The sequence below is a fragment of the Panthera leo genome, chromosome C2 (genome assembly GCF_018350215.1).
Source record: "Panthera leo isolate Ple1 chromosome C2, P.leo_Ple1_pat1.1, whole genome shotgun sequence".
Classification (NCBI taxonomy): Eukaryota; Metazoa; Chordata; class Mammalia; order Carnivora; family Felidae; genus Panthera; species Panthera leo.
This window is the reverse complement of record NC_056687.1, coordinates 109,919,444-109,945,570: the sequence shown is the minus strand read 5'-3', so window position 1 is coordinate 109,945,570 and position 26,127 is coordinate 109,919,444. Positions and strand designations below refer to the sequence as shown.

At 36.7% G+C, this 26,127-nt stretch overlaps 1 protein-coding gene and 1 long non-coding RNA gene across 3 annotated transcripts in view; one reads left to right on the top strand and one right to left on the bottom strand.

Annotated features, from left to right (window-relative positions):
• The window catches only part of DHX36 (DEAH-box helicase 36), a 50,958-nt gene extending 26,950 nt beyond the window's left edge, over positions 1 to 24,008 (bottom strand). The window contains exons 1-11 of the mRNA XM_042954585.1: positions 23,239 to 24,008; positions 15,644 to 15,768; positions 14,669 to 14,900; positions 10,797 to 10,835; positions 9,296 to 9,466; positions 7,481 to 7,560; positions 6,725 to 6,799; positions 6,408 to 6,574; positions 4,702 to 4,783; positions 756 to 896; positions 412 to 514 (exon numbers count right to left, since the gene is read on the bottom strand). Of these exons, the coding sequence (XP_042810519.1) occupies positions 412 to 514; positions 756 to 896; positions 4,702 to 4,783; positions 6,408 to 6,574; positions 6,725 to 6,799; positions 7,481 to 7,560; positions 9,296 to 9,466; positions 10,797 to 10,835; positions 14,669 to 14,900; positions 15,644 to 15,768; positions 23,239 to 23,499 (1,476 nt within the window). The 5' untranslated portion in view covers positions 23,500 to 24,008. The remainder of the gene's footprint in view (positions 1 to 411; positions 515 to 755; positions 897 to 4,701; positions 4,784 to 6,407; positions 6,575 to 6,724; positions 6,800 to 7,480; positions 7,561 to 9,295; positions 9,467 to 10,796; positions 10,836 to 14,668; positions 14,901 to 15,643; positions 15,769 to 23,238) is intronic.
• LOC122229457 lies at positions 23,699 to 26,009 on the top strand. Of its 2 annotated transcripts, XR_006206999.1 has the most exons (4): positions 23,699 to 23,789; positions 24,142 to 24,240; positions 24,717 to 24,810; positions 25,878 to 26,009. It is a non-coding gene; the product is annotated as an uncharacterized LOC122229457 (long non-coding RNA). The 2 variants fall into 2 exon arrangements; XR_006206998.1 differs by lacking the exon at positions 24,142 to 24,240 and having other exon boundaries at positions 23,705 to 23,789.
• Positions 26,010 to 26,127: the final 118 nt, after the last annotated feature.

Sequence of the window (26,127 nt, the reverse complement as noted above, 5' to 3'; positions counted from 1 at the left end):
GAGAGAGAAAGCAAGTGAGGGAGGGGCAGAGAAAGAGGGAGAGAGTTCTCTCAAAGCCCAAAGAGGTTCTGTGCTGCGTGTGGAGCCCCATGTAGGGCTCAATCTCACAAACTGAGATCATGACTTGAGCTCAAATCAAGAGTTGGATGCTTAACTGACTGAGCCACCTAGTCATCCTGAAGCTCACTCTTTAAAAATAGGATTTACAACCCAGACATTTCATTTGTTTAGTCTTTTCTTCAAAAAGATCAAATGCCTCAATTTTGGTATTCTGAGATTCTTATTTCTAGTGTCAATTTCTTCCATATGCTACTTGTAAAAAGCATTTAAAAAATTATTCTTCTTTTCTCAGGGTCTTGATATATTAATGAAATTAAAATTACATCACTAAGAAACAAACAAAAAACTAACCTCTTCTTCCAAAACAATGTGTCGGATAAGGGCAGCAATCAAATTCAGATCAACTTTATCATCATCGATCATTTCCAGAACATCTACAGTACTTGCAGAATACCTAGCAAAGTTAAATAGGAAGTCATGAAATGCCTGATCAAGTTTCCTAAGGTTCAACCTGTTATCTTAAAATCTTAAAATTAATTCAATCAGCAAATGGGAAAACACAATTAACATATAGAAGTATTACTGGGATAACAATAGTTAGAAACAAATTCAAGAAGACAATCTCTGCTTTTTTGTTTTAGTCATTTAGCCTCTGTGATCCCAAATTAGATTAAAAACAAGCAAAAAACACATACCTTTTTCGCAGTTCCCTTACATAATCTGGCCAGCGTTCTTTATAGATTGCTTCTTTTTCTTCTTTTTCTTGTCTGTTTACATGCCCTTGCATGAAACCCCTCTTAAACTGGGACCTGTGTTCTTTTTGTTCTGGAACATATCTAAAATAAATAAAAAAATTCTTAAATAGCTTAAACCATTTGCAAACTCTCTGGTTTTAGCAAATATCTGTGACTTTTTACTTTCGGGTTTTAAAGAGGATTTTAAAGAACATTTCATTATGCTTTCTAGTGAATGCTACTAAATAGTTTATTAGTAGCTGTTCATTAATATATAAAATCCAACATTTTATATAAAAATCATTTTTCTCTACCAAAGTACATAAAACTTTAGATCATCGTTAGCAGTCAAAATAAAAAAAATTAATTCTACAGTAACTTGTTTGCTCTAAAAAGTTAACATTACTGTTTAATGTAAATATAAATATCACATATAAAATAATAAATGCCTAGTACAAGACTCAGATTTTGAATATATAGGTTTCCAAACCTGAGTGCACATAAGAATCCCAGAGAGCTTATAAAATACAGAATCCTGAGTCCTATCCCTTGTGATTTGGACTCCGTAGGTCTGGTTGGGGTCTGCTAATCTAGGAATTTGAATTAGTGCCCCAGTAAATTCAGAAAATTTATCTATGGACCTACAGACCCACTCATGCTTGAGAACTATTTAATTCTGCTCAGTCTTACAGTCAGAGCCAAATGGCAGAGCCAGAATCTGTATTCAAGTGTCCTATGTGTCAATCCAATACTATATGCCATGACTCCACCACGCCATTAGTGACTGCTAAAAACAAACAGAGGGCGCATCTGCCTAAGAATTCCACCTAACTTAAATGGTTTGAAAGGCATGGGGGTGGGAGGAGACAAAGAAAAGTGAAACTACACTTTGACCCCAAAGCCCCTGGGAATTTGCCTAGGGAGAGCATCTAGATGGAAAAGGGGGGTCTGGACCATGGACTTTAGAGTCAGACAGAACTGGACTGATGTCCGTGCTCTGCCACTGACTACCTGTGTAACCTTGGACAAGATATAAACCTCTGCCCTTCGGTTTGCCTATTTGAAATATTATAATACTTTAATAGTATTGGCAGGAGAATAAAAGAAAAATGCAGTAAGATAAAGCACAGTGCCTGACACATAGTAGACACCCAAAAAGTGTTAACCCCTTCCCTATTCAGTACCTGTGACCCAGGATTCCCCTAAGTCTTCGATACATATAGAGGCATCAACTTGAGGTAGGGCAACCTGAGACAGAGATTAGTCCTAGTCAGCAGGATGGACCCACAGTTGGCTCCCTTCCCAGCAATTCCGAAAAACAGAGGTAAGCTTCAACCCACCCCCCCCCTCCCCGGCCAAGTGCCCAATGACAACCCTCCATATCATCTTCACCCTGTTTCCTTCCCTTCAGTTCAGCTCTTCTTCTGGGAAGGGACAGATGGGGGCTTCGCCTGAAAACTTCTGTCAAGGGATCACCTTCCTTCAACTCCCCTCTTAGGGCTGACTAGGGGATGACAAGGGCACATACACCCTTCTTTTGCTTCCGAGACTCTTTAGTTACAGTTCCCTGAACATTCCCTGCCTTCTACAGAGCTTAAGAAAGCAATTCATCATTAAATAATTTTAGCTTACTGTTCCCTAAAACTTTACTTGCACTACTGTCACCTGTTACTAGAAAATAATTGCTAAATGTGCCACAGTAGGAAGTGAGAGGAATGGTGCAAAGTGGAATTGAAGAGAGAATGCATAATAAAGCTTACTGATGACAAAACCAGAGCACAGACGATTAAGATACCCTCTCTCACTTTTAGTTATGTTCTACCCTCTCTGATATACACACTTCCCTTTTTCCTACCCTGAATTTCACTACTTTCCTCACTTGCCCAGTCTATCCCTGCTACATAACCTCATTCCCAATACATTCTTTACTTCTTCCAGAATGGGTCAGTCATACTTTACAGGACAGCTTCTATGTCTTTCTGTCTACATTTAAGCTCTGAGGATAGGTACCAAGTCTTTCCTTGTTTTATGATCAGACCCTAATGCACAGGGCAGGCATGAAGTTTAATAAAAATCTGTTTAAATGTCCACCCAAAAAATTGAACACACTTTTCTCCATGTAAAACCGACTGTAGGATCTTTGTTTTCACCTTCCCACCATCACTTCCGTTTTCTCACTTAACAAGTAAGCTGTGGAATCTTAAAACACAAGTGTTTCCCTATCTGTCCGTATATTTATTTGCATGTTTACTATAGGCCAGGCACTGTGCTGTACTCTAGTTATAGAGATGAACAGGACAAAATGCTTGACCTTGGACAAATCTGAAATCTATTGCAAGAGGTAAATATAAAGGTGAAGTACCTGACAATATGGTAAGTATTTTAAGAGATATGATAAACCTGCTACAGGTTGATGAGAAAGCAACCCACTCTATGGGAGGGATAAGAAAAAGCTTAACAGACAGTGAAGTTGGAATTTGTTCTTACATAATTAAGTTTATACATAAAGGGTGGAGAAGGTGTCTAAAAGGACAACATAGCATGTAACAAAGCACAAAATCGTGAATGAAAGGGCACTGACTGGCATATTAGGGAATGGTACATTTAGCACAGGTACACCAGGAGACACATAAGACTAGAAAAAAAGGATAGAGCCAGATTGTAAAGAGCTTTGGGATGACTAACTAGGGAACAGGAACCTGATCCTATGGGCTGTGTTTTCCCAGCCCTTCCCTCAACAAGAAATTCAAATATTAATTGGTATATCCCCTCGGAGAAGGCTGTTAGTAGCTAATGGCCAGAGTGCTGAAGGGATCAATAATTTGGGTATACTAGCTGAGGTATTCTGCTACAGGTCATGACAAACATAAAGGTCCTTAAACAAGTTTTTAAAGAAAAATTTCAGGAGGCTTGACAAGGGGGAGAAAGTTCACATAACCAGATTTTGTAGGAAAATACATGGCACTCTCACATATATATGAGAGTGAAGACAGTACCAGAAGAGGAACTACTAGCACGGAAGAGACAATAACAACCTTAAGCAGAGAAAACAGAAATGAGAGGGCACATGCAAGGAGAAAGCTCTCAGGGTTTGTACTGTGGGAAAGGTGGGAGTACAGAATGATTTAGACTGAGTTACTAGGCATGTAGAGCAGTTAACATATCCTGGTATGATTTATCAACTGCTCGATACATATTAGTCTTTGGATTTACAGCTCAGACACTGCGTGGAGGATAGTAACCATGGTAAGGCAAACTTGCAAAGAGAAATTATTTCATTTTAACGTTTTGGTGGAAGCACGGTGGGGAATGAATAGAAGATAATGATTTCAGCTGGAAAAATGTGAGCTTCAAGGTACCTGTGGTACTGGAATGCTGCTGAGTAGAGAGTTAGATACCAAATGCAAAGTTCAGGAAGAGCTTCAGAAGCTCCAGCTCTGAGAGCTGTGAAAATACACAGCTATGGCCATGGAAACAGGATGGCACAGTCAAACCATGAAAGACTGAAAAAAGGCTAATTAAGAACCCTCAGGGGAAATCTTATGTAAAGGGTAGGCAATGGAAGCCAGCAAAAACTGAAAACTTGGTAGGACAATCAGAGGAGAGGTTCAAGCACTAGTAACAAAGGTTCCCAAACTTTGCTGCCCAGGGAGCTTTAAAAAACTGATGCCTGGCTACCAGCCCAGATTTTGTAATGTAATTAAGGTAGGGAGTGTGAATTGGGCATCTGGATTTTAAAGGGCTCCAGGTGATTTTAATGTGCAACCAAGTCTAGGAATCCCTGATTTAAGGAAAAACAATGTTTTAGAAGGTAGTGGTTAAAAAAGAGCTTCTGAGATTAAAGTTTAACAGAAAAAAAAGGTGGCATTAGTATTTTTAAAGCTCTTATTTCCTAATATTTACTTACCTTATTTTTTCAATTATATCTTCCAAAAGATACTCCGCAACCGGAAAAGTAAAACCAGGTATGTGTATCATTGGACAGTTACCTATTATGGCAGACAAGACATAAATCTATACTCAAAATGTTTAAAAAAAAAAAAATTAACAGATTATAAATAGGCCAATACCTTTCTTACCTTTCTTAAGTTCAAAGATGGTCCTGGCACTTTTACAATTGTACCCTATTTTTCCATAATGAATTTAATGAAAAGTAGCAGTCTACTCTTCACTTACTACCATTTTACTGCTACCAAACTGTACACACGCATCACGGTTCTACAAAGTAACACAATATATCAAAGAATAGAGCATTTTAAGTTGGACTCATAACTCAATAGTTGGAAGTCTATTTCCTCTCCATCACTAGTCAAGATGGTACCAGCAGAACCCAAGTTTTAGTGAAATCAACTTAAGAAGCACTACTCTTATGGTACCCAGAATCAGGAAAAGAGAAAAAAAAAGTAGTTTAAATAAGACATAGCAAAATATTAAATTGTTACTTATTATTTTAGAAACACTAGTTAAAAAAAAAACAACAAAAAAACTACCTCTCTTAGTACTGTTACTTAAATGCTACTTCTATTTCAGACCATGCAAAATAAGCAGTATACATTGTAAACCAAGGCCAACATAGCATCAGAGGTCAAAAAGTATCTCAGGTGGTCTCACAGCTCTGCCTGTGAATTGCACAAGTTTGAGCAGTTTATTCAACGTTAGGTCTGGACCATGCATCAAAACAACAACAAACAAACAAAACAATACAAGCAACTAATTTCACACGTCTTTAAGCTTCCATTTTAACTATTCACCCTTACCCCACCCCCCACCATTTTCCTCTCCTTCTCCTACAACTGGAAGCAAAACAGATAAGCATATTTTTTAAAAAATGTACTCTACAGCTAGTCAAAATGTTTCAAATCCTCTCAACTCTTTTTTTAAACATTTACTTATTTTTGAGAGACAGTGAGCGAGCTGGGGAGGGGTAGAGAGAAACAGGGAGACACAGAATCCAAAGCAGGCTCCAGGCTCTGAGCTGTCAGCACAAGAGCCCAATGCAGGGCTCGAACTCATGAACCATGAGATCATGACCTGAGCTGAAGGTGAAGTCAGACGCTTAACCGACTGAGCCACCCGGGCACCCCTCAACCCTCTCTTAATTATGCAACCATTACAAGGCATACTGGAAAGACACATCGGCAAAAATGGGAATACTAGCACCTACCTCACGAGGTGTTAAGATGATACAGTGCCAAATACAGTACACCTGGCACACTCAAGGTGTTCCAGAAGTGTCCATGAGTACTATTAGTATTAGCACGCTGCCACTCTAGCCTGTGACAGTACATGAAAACCACAGAACAATCACAAAAAAAATGTTCAAAAAATTATTCAAACCTGTGGTTTGAACTCATTGATGCCACCTTAATTACCTGATGGTGGCACCAAAAACCTACATGTCTTCACTCTAACACAGATGATGCCACCTTTCAAAAATAGGCTCAATTCTCTAATCTATGAGATTAGAAGCTAGGAGAATATTTACTAAACATTTATTTTGTACCTGGTACCTAGAAATGTATTAGCTTTTTGATTTTTTTTTTAATTTTATTAACTCTAAATTCAGTGGCTTTGTGATAACTTCCTAAAGCAATAATCATAAAATTTACTCACCAAAATATTCTGAAAATTTCTCAGCATTCAATGTCGCACTCATTAATACGACTTTCAGGTCAGGTCGAAAATTGAGAAGATCTTTAATAACAGTCATTAAAACATCTGACTGTAGGTTTCTCTCATGGATTTCATCAAGCACAATATGACTAACACTGGACAAACGCCTAAAGCAAAAGTGTGAAGTATGAAACTTAGTACAAAATTCAACAACGGAACCATTCTACTTTAATAATTAGTAAAATCCAATTTAATACTGACATCTTTTGCTAATGTCTAACTAACTGAATGTCTGTCCTGAAGTGAAACATACTCACGAGTCTGACTGCAGCCACTGAAGGATAATTCCTGTTGTACAGTATAAGATAGAACCCTGCTTCCTTGGCAACCGACTGTGAATGAAAGACAGGATATGAGTTTTGGTTTTAGTGTCTTTACTAAACAAATTACTAAGTACCACACAAGTTTAAAAGAAAATCTTCACAATTAACTTTTTGGTTATAGGAATGCTTACCGCAACAGAGTAATGGGAAATACTACATTCAAGTTCACTATACATTATTTTCACGGTCACGATACACCAATGATGTCTTTTTAAAGGCATAACCATTAACATTCAGAAAACAACACTTAGGGGCCTAAATTTCTGTTCAGTGACTGAAAAATCAGTTCATTTAAAAAGCTAAATGGAATCTTGAGCTCCAGAAAAGGACTACAGATATACGGTAAGTTAAAGATACCAAAATCAATAAAGTCAATCGGAGGGGGGGGAATGGCAGTGGATGGTGGTACCAAAAGATACATGACAGCAACTCCTTTCAAGTGTAGTGATGATCTACTAATGTATATCCAGGTAAGTGATTTCTCTAGTCATTTAATAATATAAAAGCACACTTTAAAAAAAGACAATCCAAACAGGAGTTTGTAGTTTGCAAGCTTCCTATGCTGCAGTTACTTTAAATGTCAATTTTAATAGTAATCAACATAAAGATAGGGGGCAATCTTTCTTTTGAATCTCTAACTTCAAAGTTTCACTAAAATCTACCTGTATACAAGAGGTGAACATTCTTTACCTCTGGAGACGAATCTGGTATCCGGTACTATTACCATTGCCACAAGATTCGGCCCTTTCTGCGGCCACTCTCTCTGCAACCTTTAATCAAAATAAAAGACATTTACAAAGAAAATAGGATTTCCTTTAGGACAAATATCTTGAACATCCATAAAATCTGGGATTTCTGGAAAAAATGTTCATCAGATTTTCAGGAGTTAAAAAAAGAGACAGATACTAAAATTCAAGGGTTCTAAAACCGTGTACTGTCCCTTAAAAGCTGCAGACTACTGCCTCTTACATTGACTTTTCACTTTCTCTTAAAAAGCCCTTCAAGGCCAAATTCTCATCGCTATTTTCAAACTGCCTTTCTATATAGCATCCTCTCATTCATCTCTACCTTTCTTTTGAACTTTTCTAAAACAGTTAGAAATCATGGTCTAAACTTATAAACCTTGTATATAATGAGGGCAAATACATGTTTGTACTTTTTGTTCCTCGAGATTTTGTTTTTGGTAGACATTGGTGTTGCTTCATTCCTGGTTCTTGGTTTTGTTCTAAAAGTTATGGCTGCCAAAAATTAACTTGGAATTGATAATCCAATACAGATTTATGTAACTACAAGTAACCAATAGACATCTTGTGACAGAACAGTGATTTATGAGATTAGAAATAGAAAATGGCATAATTAAGAAACAATACTTCAGAAATAAAACTTTCCAGTCAGTACATCCTGTATACACTGAGTTAGGCCACTATTTCACTTTTTATTACTTACTAAATTGCCCATTCAAGTACCAACAGATCTTGGAAAAATAAACAAAAAATAACCTAGTCAGTATTTCTTCCCACTGTCAATATATATGTGTAATATTATATTAGTGAAAATTGATCATATTTTTAACTTACTTAAATCTAGCTATATAATTGTACTATACCAAAAGTGGTTCTTTTTTGCCATTCTGTCATCTTATATAATTTCTAGAAATATGATTCTACCAAAAAGGCTACTGTACTTTCTTTAGAAATCATGGTTTAAAATGTATACTGTTATTTCCTCCAAAGTATTGTCATAATTGGTAACACAGTCTCTAACCAAATTCTTTATTAAATGACCTGGAGATGATAAATAGCAGTATCATACAACTAAACATAACCGTAAATCTTTATAATTTAAATTTACACAAAAAACCATGTAACACTGAAATAAATTCACTATACCCATCAAATGTTGCAAGAAACCCCTAACATATTTAAAGAATACATAACCCATACATTTAACTAGGTCATCTAACTAAACAGAAATGCTGTTGTTTGTAGTAAACATGTACCTCAAAGTGTTAATAGGATAAACCTAAAATAGTATCTTAATTTTTATGATAAATTCCCTCTTATTGAGCAATTGCATTAAAAAAATTTAAAATGCAGCTAAAATATACAAGGCTTCCTGCTTTCACCATCAGTGTACTTACATACTGAAAAACAATCTGAGAACCAAAAAACAATGCTGAATGAATCAAGTGGTAATATTTAAAGCATCTATACTGATGGGGATTATTTGGAGTTTATAATCCCACAAAAATTTATCAGCTTTCTCTTCTTCTAATTTTATACTAAAATTTACCTGAATTTATAATTTATCTTAAACTCATGAACATCTATTATCAATAAGAGGTCATTCAAGATTTTGGTCTTTACTACCAAATATTTACTTTCAAAACAACACATCCTAAATATATTTAAGAACCATTACAAACCTTCAAAGCAGTTTAGTTCCAGCAAGACTAGGAGGATGGAAAATAAGGTGGGGAATTTTAAAAAGTGAGACATTACTTACCGAAATGGCACTAATTCTTCTTGGCTGAGTACAAACTATCCTGCATGCAGATCCTTTTCCTCTTTCAATGTAGTTATCCAAAATGAACTGAGTAACTTGAGTAGTTTTTCCACAACCAGTTTCACCACTTATTACTGTTACTTGATGGTTATCAATCATATTCACCAATTCCTATTTCAAAATGGAAAATAAGTGAAGAACATCACATAGTGACTAACTGAAAAAGTAGTAATCAAAATACCATCAAACTGAAGGTAACCATTTTTAACAAAGGTATTAATGCATTTAAAATTTTGTTAAATGCAATGCTGACAGTTTGTATATCTGGGTCTACCTGTTTTCAAGAGAAAAGCAGCATCAAATTATGAAAAAAACAAACACAAGGCACTATGAAAGGAAAACACACCAACAAGAACTAAAAGAGACAGCTCTAAGTTCTACACATAAGAATAAACATTAATTAAAAAGAATGCTGAGTGTACGACTACTGAGTACAAGAAAAATCCCAATACCCAACCAACTACTGAAGACATTAAGGGGTTATATCAAAACTCAAACAATACGGCTTTGTCTGCGGAACAAGTTTTGTATGCTGTTCCAGAGAACAAGGAAGTCTATAATGTATTTCCTTTCAAATAATTAAAGTTTGTAAACACCTAAATCAAAGGGGTAAACTTCAAATATCTGGAAAACCTCACATTTGGGGAAGGTCTTTCTTAAAACTTTTAGATAAACACTAATATTTTTAATAGTAATATTCACTATATTAATAAGACCATCCTACTACTTCAAAGTAGTATTGGAGGTTATTATTATCTACATTTTGAAAACTCACCTTTAAAAATTTTCCCATCTACTTTAACACACTATACATATATCAGAACAAGTTCCAAGTTTAAACAATGAAATTATAGCTTGTACAGCATGTGATTAATTCATTCAATATTTACTGGGGGGGGGGGGGGGGTGTCTCTGAGTCAAGTAATACATAGTGAACACTTTGTCCTCAAGAATTTACAGCAGCCTAAGGGAGGAAAAAACACTGTGGCAGGTGGTACTTAACCAAAACTTTAATCAAAACAAAGTAAGGCTGAGAGAACAGAGTAGGATGGAGGACTGTATTACTCTCTATAAGGTAACTATGTAATAAAGCATAATAAATTAACTAAAGTACTCTATTTTCAGTAGTGTCTCAATTTTAATTAAAATGTTTGGTCTCAAATTAGGAGTAAGGGTATTTACCCAAGATAACTTACATGTGAAAATTCTATTTTTCTTAAAGTTCTAAACATTTCATTTATAGACAGAAATGAGAAAAGTTCAGGAAAATGGTTTCATGACCATTTTTTTCTTTTGGTCTTTCAAAAATTCAAAAGAATAAAATGAACTTTCAATAATATCCTTCAGAGGAAAGTTTTTTAGTTTGTATTTTTTGATATAGGTCTTAAAAGAATTATATTTTAAGTATTTTGCAAACTAAAGGATATAGTATTTGTTTTACCTTTTGCATTCCATATGAAGGCAGCTTTTCCCTGAAATGCTGAAAATTAAAAACAATTGTTAATTTTCACAAAAGAATCAAATTACAATCATGGTAATCAGAACATATCATAAATATGCTAGAATCCCAAAATATTATTACTTCATTGATTATGTCAAGTATCAAGACTTAAAAAAGAATTTTTATAAAAAAGAACTCATGAACTTAACAATCCCCTTTATTTTTAAAACACTGAAAAAGAGAATTCCATTACATTCAACAGAGTGGAGACACTTTCTTTGAGTTAAAGTGGCAGTAAAATGCAATCTGATCTGTCATCTAATGTGCATTCTTGTAGTCCCTAAATTACTTTTACCATCTTTTGTTTTATATATTCATTTTAGATTTGTTTTGCTATCACAATTCATTTTCCCAACCATCAATCCACCATTTACTAATCCATAAGGCACTGGTACAGATTAATTACTTCTGGGTACTTGCCTTTGAGAATCAAAGAAAATTGAAAACAAGTAACATGTGGGGCACCTGGGTGGCTCAGTCAGTTAAGCGTCCGGCTTCGGCTCAGGTCATGATCTCACAGTTCGTGGGTTCAAGCCCCATGTCGGACTCTGTGCTGATAGCCCAGAGCCTGGAGCCTGCTTTGGATTCTGTGTCTCCCTCTCTCTCTCTCTGCCCCTCCCCCGCTCTCACTCTGTCACTGTGTCTCTCAAAACTAAATAAACATTAAACAAAATAAAAAATAAATACATAAAACAAGTAATATGTGAAGAAAATCTGGTCCTACCATTTAAGAGCTAAGATCTTAAGACAAACTTGGATCCTGAATCCCTCAAAGGTTGTATCTCACAAGGTTGCAAGGAATCTGAATGAAAAACCTTTGTATAAAAAGTAGCAGTTTCTGACACATATAAGCTACTTAATTTTTGGTGAATTGCAACTGAAACACCCAAGAAGAAATGATTAACTCCTGTATCTTTTATTTGATGATGTCTTTGCAATTCTGAAAACCTACACTACATGAAAATGACATACACTTAAGAGTATTATGGTTTACAATGACCTAGGTACATTATAACATGAAAAAACAAACCATAGCTTTAATAAACTTCCTTTATTGAAAAGAAAAAAAAAAGCAGTAAAATTAGAACCATCCCAGGTAATCCAGTATATTATCGCCATTTTTCAAAAATTTTTATTTCTTGAAATATTGATATTGAAATATCATCTTTTGCCTACTTGATTTGTCAAAATAGGAGAATAAAAAAAATCCCCCACTATTTTTTTTATTGTGATGTAATTGACATACAACATTATAATAGTTTCAGGTGTATAACATGATTCAGTATCTTCTTGTACTATGAAATGATTACCACAGTTAAGTCTAGTTAACATCCATCATCACACATATTTACAATTTTTTTCTTTATAACAAGAACTTTTAAGCTCTTAGCAACTTTCAAATATACAGGGTAGCATTACTAACTATACGCTATATATTATATACTAGCATTATAATATATACAACACATTGTTTATATATTAGCATTATATATGTATACATATATATATATATTAGCATTATTAACTATGCTATATATGCCTGCTTGGTTATGGTCAGTCAGGTAATTCTCAGTACCATAAAAAACAAGGCAATGTGATGACTTGAATGAATTCTAGCAATTTGAAACAAGTTGCCACACTTTTGTTGGTAATTTTTTATTATAATACATTATTTAAAACCATTTAATGATTTCTAGAAGTACTTCATGTACTTCAATGTAACCATCTCAATATATAAATATATAGAAGCTCTCCCATTAAATTTGAAACTAGCATTAACCACATTTGCTTTCTAAATATGTAAATGCTGAAGACAATTACAACCCAATATTCTTTATCAAGACAGACAACCCTTCTATTTCCTAATTTCTGGCTGTAACCCTGAGATATGAGACAATGAAGGTTATAAGCTGCTTGAAGACAGGAAATGTCTTATTAGTCTTCAGAAAACACAGCACAATGACAAACATGTACAAAATGGAAAATTAATATTTATTAAATAAATTATAACAATGGCATATTACCAAAAAGGATTAAAAAGTTGAGCTCTTAAGCACATCTAACTTTTTTTTTATTTTTTATTTTATTTATTTTGAGAGAGCAAGAGCACAAGCAGAGAAAGGGCAAAGGAGAGGGAGACAAGAGAATCCCAAACAGGTTCCACATAACCTAGGGCTTGATGGCACAACTGTGAGATCATGACCTGAGCTGAAAAGAAGAGTCAGGGGCTCAACCAACTGAGCCACCCAGGCACCCAACACATCTGAATTTTAGACTGGATTCTGTTACTAGCTGTGCAACTGTAGATAGGTCACTTAACCTAAGATTTTTTTCCCCCTCTCCATCACAAATATGCAGAATTTCTTACACAGGGTTGTTGGGAGGTTTAAATGATGTAGTACATGTGAAGTGTTTGTAAGTGTCTAGCCAATAGGAAGGATGTTTTACACATTTGTTCTCCTAACTTCCTTACTGGATCACTCACACATTTTTAATATTTGAGTCTGTCCTCCAAACAAAGCAGAGAGATAGGAGCTAAATCTCCTTCTTTCTAAGGCTATAAAAGAAGCTCTGCTCTCAACCACAATAATCTGAAATGATTAAACTTGAAGTCTCCTGTCCTGGAATCATATTTTCACTACATAGGCATCAAAAAATTACACAATTCCCCTCTGGACAACCTTACTGTTTTTTGTTTTTTTAATTTTTTCATTTTTGAGAGACAGAGACAAAGCATGAGCAGGGGAGGGGCAGACAGAGAGGGAGACACAGAATCTGAAGCAGGTTCCAGGCTCTGAATTCTCAGCACAGAGACCGACACGGGGCTCAAACTCACAGACCTGCGATCATGACATGACCTGAGCTGAAGTTGGACACTTAACTGACTGAGCCACCCTGGTGCCCCGCTTTTTTTTTAAATTTTTTTAAGTTTATTTATTTTGAGAGGGACAAAGACAGCATGAGCAGGGGAGGGGCAGAGAAAGTGGGAGAGAAAGAATCCCAAGTAGGCTCTGTGCTGTCAGTGCAGTGCCCAATGCAGGGCTCAAACTCATGAAACTGAGATCATGAGTGAGCTAAAACCGAGAGTCAGACACTTAACTGACTGAGCAGTCCAGGTGCCCCTTTACCTCAACTGTTCTAATCAGGATATCCAACCTGATCAACGACAGTCAATGGATCCTTTCTTTCCTATGGGACAGGTGATATTCTGCCTTTCTCACAAAGAGTAATACATATTTGCATATTAAAGATGCGGCCCTCAGAATTTCCTCATTTTCTCTTAAAAGAAATACACGCGAACATTTTATTATATCTATCTCTACAATATCCACAAAGTGTAAATTTTATGTTTTAACAGGAAGGGACCTAAAAATATCTTGCCTACCATAGAAAGAACATACTGAAAAACTCAGAATTTCTGTTCTTGTCACAGTCTTATCTTTAAAATGCTGGTGAACATATGCACATCATAACTTTGGGGTATTTAATTTTATCATCTGTAAAAGGAAGGAGTTGGATTAAATGGTCTAGAAACCTTACAATTCTAACCACCTTGTCTCTTACGACATCTCACAAAACTGTCCAAGAAAGGTTAAACTAATTTCTTCTCCTCACTATGTAAGCTGCTGTAGGTTATATGCAATTCCACTCCCAATGCTTTTCTCTGGTATAAGAGAAAGAATCCCCACAGAGAACAGTCTATAGAAATACCACTGATCTATACCACGTAGCTACTTCTAAACGTAAATATATTTTTATCAAGTGTGAGAAGAAATGACAAAAAACTTTTTCCACATCTTGCTTTCCATTACCTGCATTTCAATATACCGAGGGTCACTTTTTTTCTTTTGTAAATCTTCCAATAGTTGTTGGTCTAAGGTTACATCAGGTTCATTTTCTTGCAAGAGATACTCAGAATCTCTGTCAATATATTTGTCCCTGATTCTAAATGTCCTCTTTTCTTGATTTATCAATTTCTTTTCCTGGTCCTCAAGTTTTTTCTCTGAGTTTGGTTTGCTTTCAGCAGGAGCTTCAGTCCCGTAACTATTTTGACAAAATAAAAAAATGATAAAAGGTTAAATGAAGAGCTGCTAGAGCCCTGAAACAAAACAATATGCTATTTATTTTAAAATCACCAGCTATTATTCTTTCTTAGCTCAATTAGGAAAATACTTAGATTTTTATAATGAATTCAAAGTGTTCCTCCGTGTAAATAGATATTACAAGTTATTCCTTGTGTAGCTAAAAAAATTAAAATTCACATAAGTCATCCCTCCATTGCAATGACTTACCGTATTTTTCTGATTTGTCTAAGCTTCATTTCACAACTTCTATTTTCTTCCTGCCACCATTTCTGAGTGCTTATAAATGGGATGCTACATTATACAGTCCCAGAAAAACCTCTCTTAATTTTTCCTCTAAATGGTACAGCCCCTGTAATCATCCTAAAATAGCAACAATTTAACTTCTTACAGATTTCTCCCAGAATTTTGGAAATACAAAGATGGTGAAAAGGAAAACAATAAACAATAACTTAATAATGATCACATATCCAAATAGACTATTCCTACCATTTAGCTTTCTGTGGAATGAATGTGCCATCTGGATTTTTTTCAATCTACCACCAAATAGAGTCAGTCTATATAAGAAAAAGGCTTACTTCAAGGTTAAATTTCACTTATTGAAGAGTCTAAAGAGGTTATTTTTATTATCTTTTTTCCCCCTAGCCAATGCTATGAAAGAAGTGTTACTCAGTCCATTCTTTAAAAGAATGTGTTTTGCTTTACCCGTGATCTTCAGGAGCAAACCAGGATATCTGTGCTTCCGAATCTTTATCATTCTTAGCTTGGACTGAATGCAGCAGCTGCACAATTTGTTCTTCTCGACGTTCATCCATGTGTACTACAGCTCTCTATTTTGTGCAAAGCAAACAGTATCCTTATCAACACTAGAAAGCATGTACAAAATCATTTGATAACTAAAACAAAAGAGCAGATATATATATCCAACATTCATATGAAACTTAAAATTGCCCTACCAGGTGCTCTAGTCCAATTTCACTTCATAGACCTAATGTTAATATTTTTGTATATATCCTTTTTCTGCTATATATACCTATAAAATTAGCTGCAATATAACTGGCAAAGAAAGTACATTTACATCCCTTACTAAAACTTCGGTTCCTTTTTCTTCTACCCTCTCACATACTGATTATTATAAATTTTTCTGTCTGAAATTTTCAAAGATACTCACAATTAAAGTTACTAAAACACAAATGTTTGGTTTAAAAAAAAAAGCTAATTGAAAACTGGAAATAATATTTGGTGGCAATGAGCACTTTAAAGTTCTTACAGTAAAAAGATGAATACATTAGGAAGAAGGCTGAGCTCAGAGGAAATAAATAAAATTGATCAACATTCATGAAGATGATGCTCCAATATGGTGATGATGTAGCTGCTTCAGAAGAGAATTAAACAAACAATACCAGACAGGATAGGAATTACACTGTACACAGTAAGAACAAGAACTTTTACAACTGTTCTTTTATAATTGTACATTGTAACTAGTTGAATTTAAACAGAGTAGTTAAGAGAGGGTAGATTTTTCCTCAAGTGTGCAGACAGGAAAGACAACCAAGATATTAAATGAAAAAAAAAAAACAGTCGTAGAAAATATATGCAGCACAATCTTATTTTCATTATTATTAATACTGAAATAGATTATTCACTTTATATTCTACGTTTTTGCAGTATGTCTTCCAGCTGTATTATTATTATATTTTTTTAAATGTTTATTCACTTCTGAGAGACAGAGAAACAGAGCACTAGCAGGGGAGGGGAGACAGAATCCAAAGCAGACTCCAGACTCTGACCTGTTAGCACAGAGCCCAAGACGGGGCTCAAACCCACGAACCGTGAGATCATAACCTGAGCCAAAGTCGGACACTTAACTCACTGAGCCACCCAGGCGCCCCCAGATGTATTTCTGACACACAGTAGATGCTGCAGAGAAGTTTGCCAAAAGGATGATGGCTGAATCTATTTTTTGCAATGAGTGTGCATGACTTTTGTGTTAAATCCATTTTTCTCTTTAAAGAAATACACAAAAAGAATACAAGCAGATCTCTGGGAAATTCCAGAAGACTTCTGCAACTTAACTGAAAAGTTTACTAAAACAATCATTATGCTTATACAATTAACAAGTCCAAACTCTGGCTGATAGGAAAGCCATAAGGAAGCACAGGTTAGAGCAAAATCTGTTTATTGACAGGTACTAAAGCCCATCATTTTTTTTTAACTATACAGCATGAAAATCTCATTAAAATGGTTTATATATCAGACTAATGTATCTCTTCATAGTATAGGGTGTGTAGTCTCCACCAAGACTAGGAGCTTGTACCTGGTTTCTCCTAGACTGCTCTATGCATCTTTTTTACCTGTGATGATTTTAATCTGTAAAGATCTGCTGTAAAAAACCCCAAAACATTGCATATGTCAGCTCTTCAGAGTTCTGCAATTCCTTCTAGTAAATTACGGAACCTGAGTGGTCTTGGGAACACCCAACACAGAGTTTCATTATTGGAACATTTCTGCCCTATACTTTGAATTCTGTAATGTCCTCAGCACATGTTAACATTTATTGCTTTGTATACCTACATGAAATGGTCATCGAGTTTTTTCTTGGCAGTTAGAAACTACAAGACATTTTAATGATTAAAGACTACTCTAGGAAGGAACCCCAAGACATAAAGTCATTATCAAGCAAAGTTTCCTTAATTTTTCCCAACACCTCAACCACCCAAAGGCACTGTTTCTTCTGCTCACTTTCAAAATGGGACAGATTAAGCACTTCTCTGAAGAATGATTTATTTCCAATTGAAAGTCACAGAACAACATTTCTTCAACCAAACAAAACCTTATATTTTGAAGTTTTTTTTTTATCTCTACTAGCAGAACAAAAGTTCTTCTCACCTTGCTGTATGAGTTTTAGATATTCACAAAAAAGGCAGGATGACTGAAAAATGAAAAGCCCCTGAAAACATAATTTATACTTTTTTTTTTTTTTTTTTTAATGTTTACCTATTTTTGAGAGAGAGACAAAGTACAAGCGGGGGAAGGGATAGAGAAAGAGGGAGAGACAGAATCCAAAGCAGGCTCCATCCTCTGAGTCATTCAGGGCAGAGCCTGATGCAGGACTCAAACCCATCAACTGTGAGATAATGACCTGAGCCAAAGTGGGATGTTTAACTGACTGAGCCACTCAGGTGCGCCCAATAATTTATACTTTTTAATAAAAACACAACTTATACCTCCTATAAATTGTTTTTCACAAGGTTCTCCCACAATGAGGCTCCAGAGGCTATGGGCAGTGGAGATTTTAGGAGTGCCAAAATTCCAAACACGGATCTAACCTTTTTTTTTGGTAGGTTACCTCCTCCTAATCTTCTACCAGTGGGATCACCCTTCACTCTACCTCGCCCCTCAAGCATGGAGAATCTCAATCATGTTTTGGGTGTCATGACTATTTTATTTTATCATGGCATTTAATTTTTTTTATTGTTTTCCCCTTTTTTGGACAACCTCAAATATCCTTGCTTTTAGTCATAAATTCCTGGCAAAGAAGATCCACAGTGACATCCAGCAAACTGTCTACGTTTATTAGCTTCTAATTGTGTGCAACTATTTTAAACCATTACCACCTTCCTGTTCACCCTCAACATTTCACAAAGAAAACAAAAACAAATGGAAAAGTCCTCAACTGATTACCACTGAACCCAAGTCCACCTGTATCAGAATCTATCCTTTGTTCTCTTCCTTCCTGTTAATGGAATTGGGAGGCCATTTTCCTGCTTAAGGTTGATCTCTCCACTAAACTCTGCAGTCCAATTCCTTTCACCTCCTCAGGGCTAATCCTTCTATTGAGATTTACATTCCTTTCCTAAATCTCTCTCTGGTAGTCATTAGCCTACTGATCAATATTCTGGTTTGCCTCTTTCCAGGTATATGGTAGAAGTACATTTTCCCACCCATGACGTAAGCATGACCATGTGACTTACTGGCCAGAGAAATGTAAACAGGAGTCTCTTAAGAATCAGGGCACTTTACTGTATTCCCTCCAGCCGCCACCAAAACCAGCTACTTTTCAGATGGGTGGAGCTCTGTGAACCATTCTCATAAGGAGAACTCTCAACCTAACTCCCAATGGTCCAGTAATTTGAGTAGAAAAACAACCTTTGTTGTTATAGCTCCCTATGATTTGGAGGCTGTTTACTACTGCAGCATAATTTAATCTACCTGATAAACGTTTCCTCTCCACTGACTCCCTACCATCAGTACATGAACAGGAATAGAGTCAAATTTCTTTACCTTAAAAAGAAAAAACGTTTATTTATTTATTTTGTGAGACAGAGAAAGAGTGTGTGCACATCAGGAGTGGGGGCAGACAAGAGAGGGAGGGAGAGAATCCCAAGCAGGCTCCACACTGTCTGTTTGGAGCCGGACTGGGTCTCAGGAGCCATGAGATCATGATCTGAGAGGAAATCAGAGTTGGTCACTTAACAGACTGAGCCACCTAGGCCTCCCAAATCTCTTCTACAACACAAAATCCTCTTTTGAATCCACCCAACCCTATCAGATACTGCCCTATTTTTCTTTCTCCTCTTCACAGTAAAACTGATTGAAAAGTTCTCCATTTCTTCACCTCTCCTTCACTAGTCAGTCCCCTGCAATCTGGCTTTTACCTCCACCACTCCACAGAAAGGGCTCTCATTAAAGTTGCCAAGGACCTTGTTGCTAAATCCAATAGACATTCTGAGTTCTTACCTTACTTGACATCTCTGTAGCATTTGCCACTATTTGATTACTTTCCTTTTTTCATACACCCTTTGCTGCCTTCACCACTGCTCCTGGATTCCAAAACAACATCCACCTTATTTTCCTCTTCTCTGGCTGTTCCTTCCTAGATAAGAATCTATGAAACTTCTCTTACTGCAACCCTTAAATTTTTTTACTCTACACTGAACCCTAGTGATCTCCAAACTAGCAACACTGACACCATTTGGGATTCTGTCAGGAAAATAGAATCTCTCACTCCACCCTCGTCCCACATTTTAAAAAGGTGCCAAGACTTTCAAGTCTGAAAAACAATGATCTATAGAATTTAGGCCTGCACCCACTTGTCTTCTCCATTCACTATCCATAGGACCTACTATCCATAGGACCACGAACTGCCAATCTAGATTTCTCTAGGCATCAGATCCACAGGGCCTCCTACCTCCCTGAAATCCTCACTTTTATGCCCTACAACATCAAACTCAGGGTCCTTAAGCTGAGTCTATCTTCCTCCATCAAGCCTGTTTCTTATATAGTCATAAACATGCCATTTATTAATACATACTTGCTTTACCCTTCCCTCCCAGATAAAATCACTTTTGAATCTCCTAAATTGCTTTAATCTGTCCACTTTCTTCCATCCATCTTCATGTCCTAATTTAAGCTATCATTTCTCACCTTAATTACTGCAAAGGCTACTTAACTGGTCTCCCTGTCCCAGAACTGCCTCTTTTCAGTTCATTCTCTATACTGGTATGAAAATGAATTTAAACACATACTCAATAATTTATTTTGTTTCAAGTGCTTTAATGGCTTACAGGAGTTCCTAGGGGAAAGTCAATGAATTTCAAGGCGCTGCTTATTTTTCTAGTACCAGGCTTTTCAGATCGTTGCTTATAAAATTAAAGAATCATTATCAGTATCAATTAAAAAAAAAGAGCAAAAAAGATACCAACACCACACTCAGAGCAATGTACGGATAATTATCATTTTATGAAACTTTTTGTTCAGTTATACATACCTGTACACTAGGCTGCAAATTAACATGTATTTCTTCCTGTGGGAAACTGTCAACACGTTTGAAAGCCACTGCTCTGCCTTCATCTCACCACACTCCAACACCCATGCTCTTATTCTTTCAGTTCCTTGAACATGTTCCTCTTGACCTCTAAGTTGTGGCACGTGCTGCTGCCTCTGCCTGAGAATCCCTTTCCAAATCCCCCAATTCCAAACATACACACTTCGCTATCTTCCAAGTTTCACATTAAGAGTTATTTCCTCTGGAAAATCTACAATCTTCCTAGTCTGAGTTAGATGATAATCCACATTCTCCTTTTAATATTTTAACATTGTAAACTATCCCTGTAACAGCCCCTTACACCACAATTTCTTTAAGGTAGGGCCTACACCCTATTAATACAGTGCTTAAGATAGTGTCTCAAACATATCAATCATTAATTTAAAAAAATGAGAATTGAAAGAAAAAGAGCACATTGCTAGAATGTGGTAACTTTGTAAACATAGGGATTACCTAAAAATTAAAAGTTAGGGAAATTGGGAAGCAATCATATATGGCTGAAGGTGGTCAAAAAAAAAAAAAAAAAAAGGTAGGATGAGCCAATCATTGGATCATTGAAAAATGGTCCTATTGAGATAGAGAAGACGGAGATGCATTTTAGAGAGAATGGTAGAAGAATCGTAATACAAAGCAAAAATAGAAGTATATTTACAAAAGCTACAATTACATCAGATTGGGAACATGGGCTCAGAGAGTTAAGTACACAGAGGGAAACCTAGTAGTATATTGAAGCTATATTGCCAAGATTCCTGTAAAACATGTTAGAATGCAACTGAAATATATTCAACTTAGACAGATGTGACCTGGCTTCCAATCCCAAATTGTGAGCTAGAGAATGAGGCAATCTACTTTTTGCTTTTGAAAGTACTGTGAGTGGTTCTACAAAGGACAGACTCAGTGGAGAGCAGGGGTGGGAGCCAGAAGACTAGTTAGGAGGCCAAGAACACTGAACAAAATAGTGGCTTGATCTATGGTAACTGCTGTGGAGACAAGTCGTTGCATTTGGGATATATTATAAAAAGAGCAGGCAGATTTGCTGAAATCAAAGAGAAATATTAAAGATAAATCCTGTTTGGGAGTTGCAAGTGAATAAATGGTAGTAACATTTACTAAAATGAAGGTTTGGGAAGGGGTAGAAATCCAGAATTCCATTCAGAATGATCCATAACACAACTAGCTTCAGGTGGAAATAATGAGCAATTTTTCCTGATTAATTTTTTCATCTGTTCGCATATTTTCCCAACCAATATCATATTTCTCAGTATCATATTTCTTTAGATTCCCCAGGGCAACAGCCATAATGTGAGCTAAATAAAACTTGATAAAGAGTAACTTTTCTAGTTACTGTGCACATCCTTTTATAGCAATCAGCCAATTATCCTTGCAATGTCAAGATGACTTAGATGTGCTCCCCTTCATTTAAAAAAAAAAAGTCTTCTCAATGAACAAGTTAATTTTGGGCTGACAAACATGTACGTATATATATATTTTTTAAAGAGAAGGTGATAAGGTGTGAAGATAAATGGATAGTGCCAAAAAATCATTTTGATGAAAATGACACGGATAAAAGAAAAATAAAGAAATGGAATAATTTAAAAGCAGAAGCCTAAATGAGAACTTAATTACATACATTCAGTACCTAACATGAAAGGTGCTTTTAATGAAGTTACTAAAAAGTTGTTCTCAGGCTTATAGTAAGAAAGCTTCTGTTTAATTAAAAACAAACAAACAAACAAAAAAAAACTAAACTAAAATAAGCCACTCAGCGAACTTTAATGCTTTCCTTACTACAGATCTTCAAGCTACAAACCGAATGGGCCGGGCAATCACCAACGCTAAGAGACTAATCTCTTGAAACGTCTCCTATTTCTAGGATCCCACGTTTCCTTCTCAAAGAGGAGCTGCTACTCATCAGAAACCTCCCCAGCCCAACATAAAAACAGAAAACCTGGGTTTGTGGCTATTTTTTAATGCTAAATATGAAAGCTAGGCTATTCTTCTGAGCGATCTACATTCAAAATAGTACTTGACAGCTTTTATTCCGCGCAAACTTGTATGAATCAAGAAGACCGCTATTTTCGAACTCTTTGGGCAAAGAACTTAAATAAATGACCAAAATTTTCCTAAGGGAAAGGGTGGCCAGGGATACTAACACAGTGATACCCCAAGGAAGTTAACTTCGGATAGGACGTGAACTTAACATTTGTTTTGTTCACAGTTCTCACGTCCTTAAAGCAAAATATACATCCAGCCTGAACAAATCCTAACTGCTCCAGGTCAGATGAGCATGGCTAATGTTAAACTACATAATATCCGCTACCGGAAGTTGTAGCATAATACCTTTGCACACTTGATTTTCATTTCACACAGCACATGCATGAGTCAAGGAACAAAAAACGAAAAGGTTAGGGGCGGCGGAAGGGAAAAAGCCTGTCCTGCCTCATCCCTCTCCACTATCGAGTTTCAGATTTACCTCCTGCCTCTCCGCTTCCTTGTTCTTCTGACCCTGTTTCTTCGCGTACCACAAGCCAATTTCGCGGCCTTTCAGGTGCCCGGGATGTCGGCCTCGGCCGCCTCGACCACCTCCTCCTCCGCCGCCGCCGCCGCCGCCTCCAGAGCCTCGGTTCCCTCCATGGCCCCCTCCATGGCCCCCTCCATAGCTTCCCCCGTGGCCCCCGCCGGAGCTGCGGGGCCCGCCATCGCGGCCCCAGCTATGATGGTAGTCATAGCTCATTGTCCCAGCAGACTAGAACTCGTGAGAACCTGCAACCGCTAGAAATGGCGTCCGGGCCCGGAAGCTAGTGCACGTCCACTTCCGTTTTGCTTCCGGCGCCCAGCGCGAGAGGGAGGGCTATTGGAGCGTCACAAGTAGCTGTTTCCGGTGACGTCAGGGAGGACGACATCTGTTATCAGGAAGTTGGCTCAGGTGAAGTCTTCTTTGGTGTGCCCGCAGTCCTCTATTTTTGTACCTCTGGAAGGAGAGGGAGCAAAAGGCTCGCGGGTTTCCTTACCTACACCAAACATGTGAGGAAATAGGTTTTACTTTCTACTTTCTTATTTCCCATGATTAAATCCGGAATTTGCGTCCAATTAGGCCGTGGATAGTAAACATCTGTTGACACAGTAAAAGAACCTGTGGATCGATGCGTTTTCTCCTGAAAGTCTTGAAAGAAATGAAATGAGTTCATATTTTGGGTTTTTTGGTAGCTACATCTTGAAAACAGCCTGACACCAGTTTGAAATACATAAATATAAAACTGCCCCTGCCTTTCTTAAAGGATTGTCATTATTTACTGCCTTTATCCAATAGGGTGCAGGGGACACTAGGTTCACTAGGGGACATCCAGTTCATTTACATATTTTCACTGATTTAAAGGTGCTAGGGATACTCACTGAACACGACAAGTGTGGCACCATCTTTCATTTGCTTACCGTCTTGAGAAGATAAAGGCAAAAGAAATGGTTGTGCAGTGAGGTAAGAAAGGAAAATGCTGTATGCTTTGAAGGGGTCCAGAATACACCTCTGTGGCATAAAAATTACTTTGAGCAGAGGCATTCAATTCCTGAAATCTTGGAACTTCCTAAAAGCAGAGCCTCCCAGAAGGATTCAAAAGAACTCAATTGTCATAAACCCCTTCCCCTGGGAGAGGAACTGACAAGATGGACTTATCACTGGAGACTAGAAGTCAGCATTCCAATGTTAAACAGGCTAAGCAGGCATTGCCACAAAACTGTTATATATCCCATCTATTTCGTAAGAGCCCATTTTTCCTTCCTAGAAGTATTTTCCCATGAGTGCCTTTCTCCTCCTCCTCTTCTCCTATTAAGATGGTGTATAAGCCATCTGTTCTACCCATCTGTTGAAACACATTTTTGTATGAAGTCCCATGGGTATGTGATTAAATTTGTCTCTTTCCTTGTTAATCTGTCTTTTGTCATTTTAATTTGCAGGCCTCTGAGAAATAAACCTAAGAGAGTAAAGGAAAAGATTTTTCTTCCCAACAGCCATAGATGTTACTGCAAAATAACTTAATTTTGGAGTCAGGTAAGTCCTTTTTAAAGCACTAGAGGTTAAGCAGTGACTTTTGAGATAAATAGACTTTAGCCAGACTAATGAGGAAGGGGAGAGATTATTCCAGGTGGAGGAAACAATGTGTATGAGGGGAAATGATAAAATTGGAGACTGAGAAATATTGGAGACTGAGAAAACTCTACACTGAAATTTAAAGACTGTTGGAGAAGACCAAACAGGTAGAAAGGAGCATAAGCATGGAGGAACTTATATACCACATAGAGAACAACAGTAAACTTTAGGTAGGAGACTGATTATTTGGGCTGTTTTGAATAGAAAGGAATGGAGGAGGCAAAAGTGAATATAGAGAGGCTAGTTAACAGGCTGTGGTTTAGTGGAGGCAAGATGGAACATGGGAAGGACTGGGATCAAGAGTTATTTGGAGATAAATATGTCAGATTTGCTGATTCACTTGATATGGATAATTAGAGGAAGTGGTCAGATAACCCCTGAGTTTACGATTTGAATGACTACCAAATAAGAAGGTACCATATCTTGGGATGAAGAACACTAGATGAGGAGGATTTTTTTTTGGACTTGAGGGAGGGTTGAGTTAATGTGTCTAAATAATACATGTGGAGTTTGAGGAGCCTATGAAACATACAAATACAGATGTCTAGAAAGTGGTTGACTACATGAGTTAAAAGCACAGAGAGAGCGGACGGAGACACATTTTGGTAGTCCATAGCAAATATGATTAAAACTATTGAATAGTTCCAATAAATGTATTGAAATTCATTGGGCATACCTATATGACAAGTATGTGAATTGTTCAGTAGGTAAGATTGAGTAGGCATATTGGGGATGGTCGCGGCAAAATTTGAAGGAGATAGTGTGGGTTGTTAGGTGAGAAAGTGTTATGAATTGAATGTGTCTCCTCAAAGTTTATATGTTGAAGCTCTAACCCCCAGTGTAGCTGTTTGGAGATGGTGCCTCTAAGGAAAGAAATTAAATGAGTTCATGGAGTTGGGGCTCTAATCTGATAGGATTAGTGTCCTTATAAGAAAAGATACCAGAGAGCTTATCCTTTCTTTCCTCAGAAGAAAAGTATGTGTGGACAAAGAGGCTATATAGAAGCCAGGAAGGGTGCTCTCACCAGAGAACAAATCTGCTGGCACCTTGATCTTGGGCTTCCCAGCCTCCAGAACTGTGAGAAATAAATTTCTGTTGTTTAAGCCAGAATAATACCATAAATAAGTGGTACTTAATTATTTAAACATGGTATTTACTTATTAAACCAATAAAGTGGTTTTTTTTTAAGTTTTTATTTATTTATTTTAAGAGTGAGAG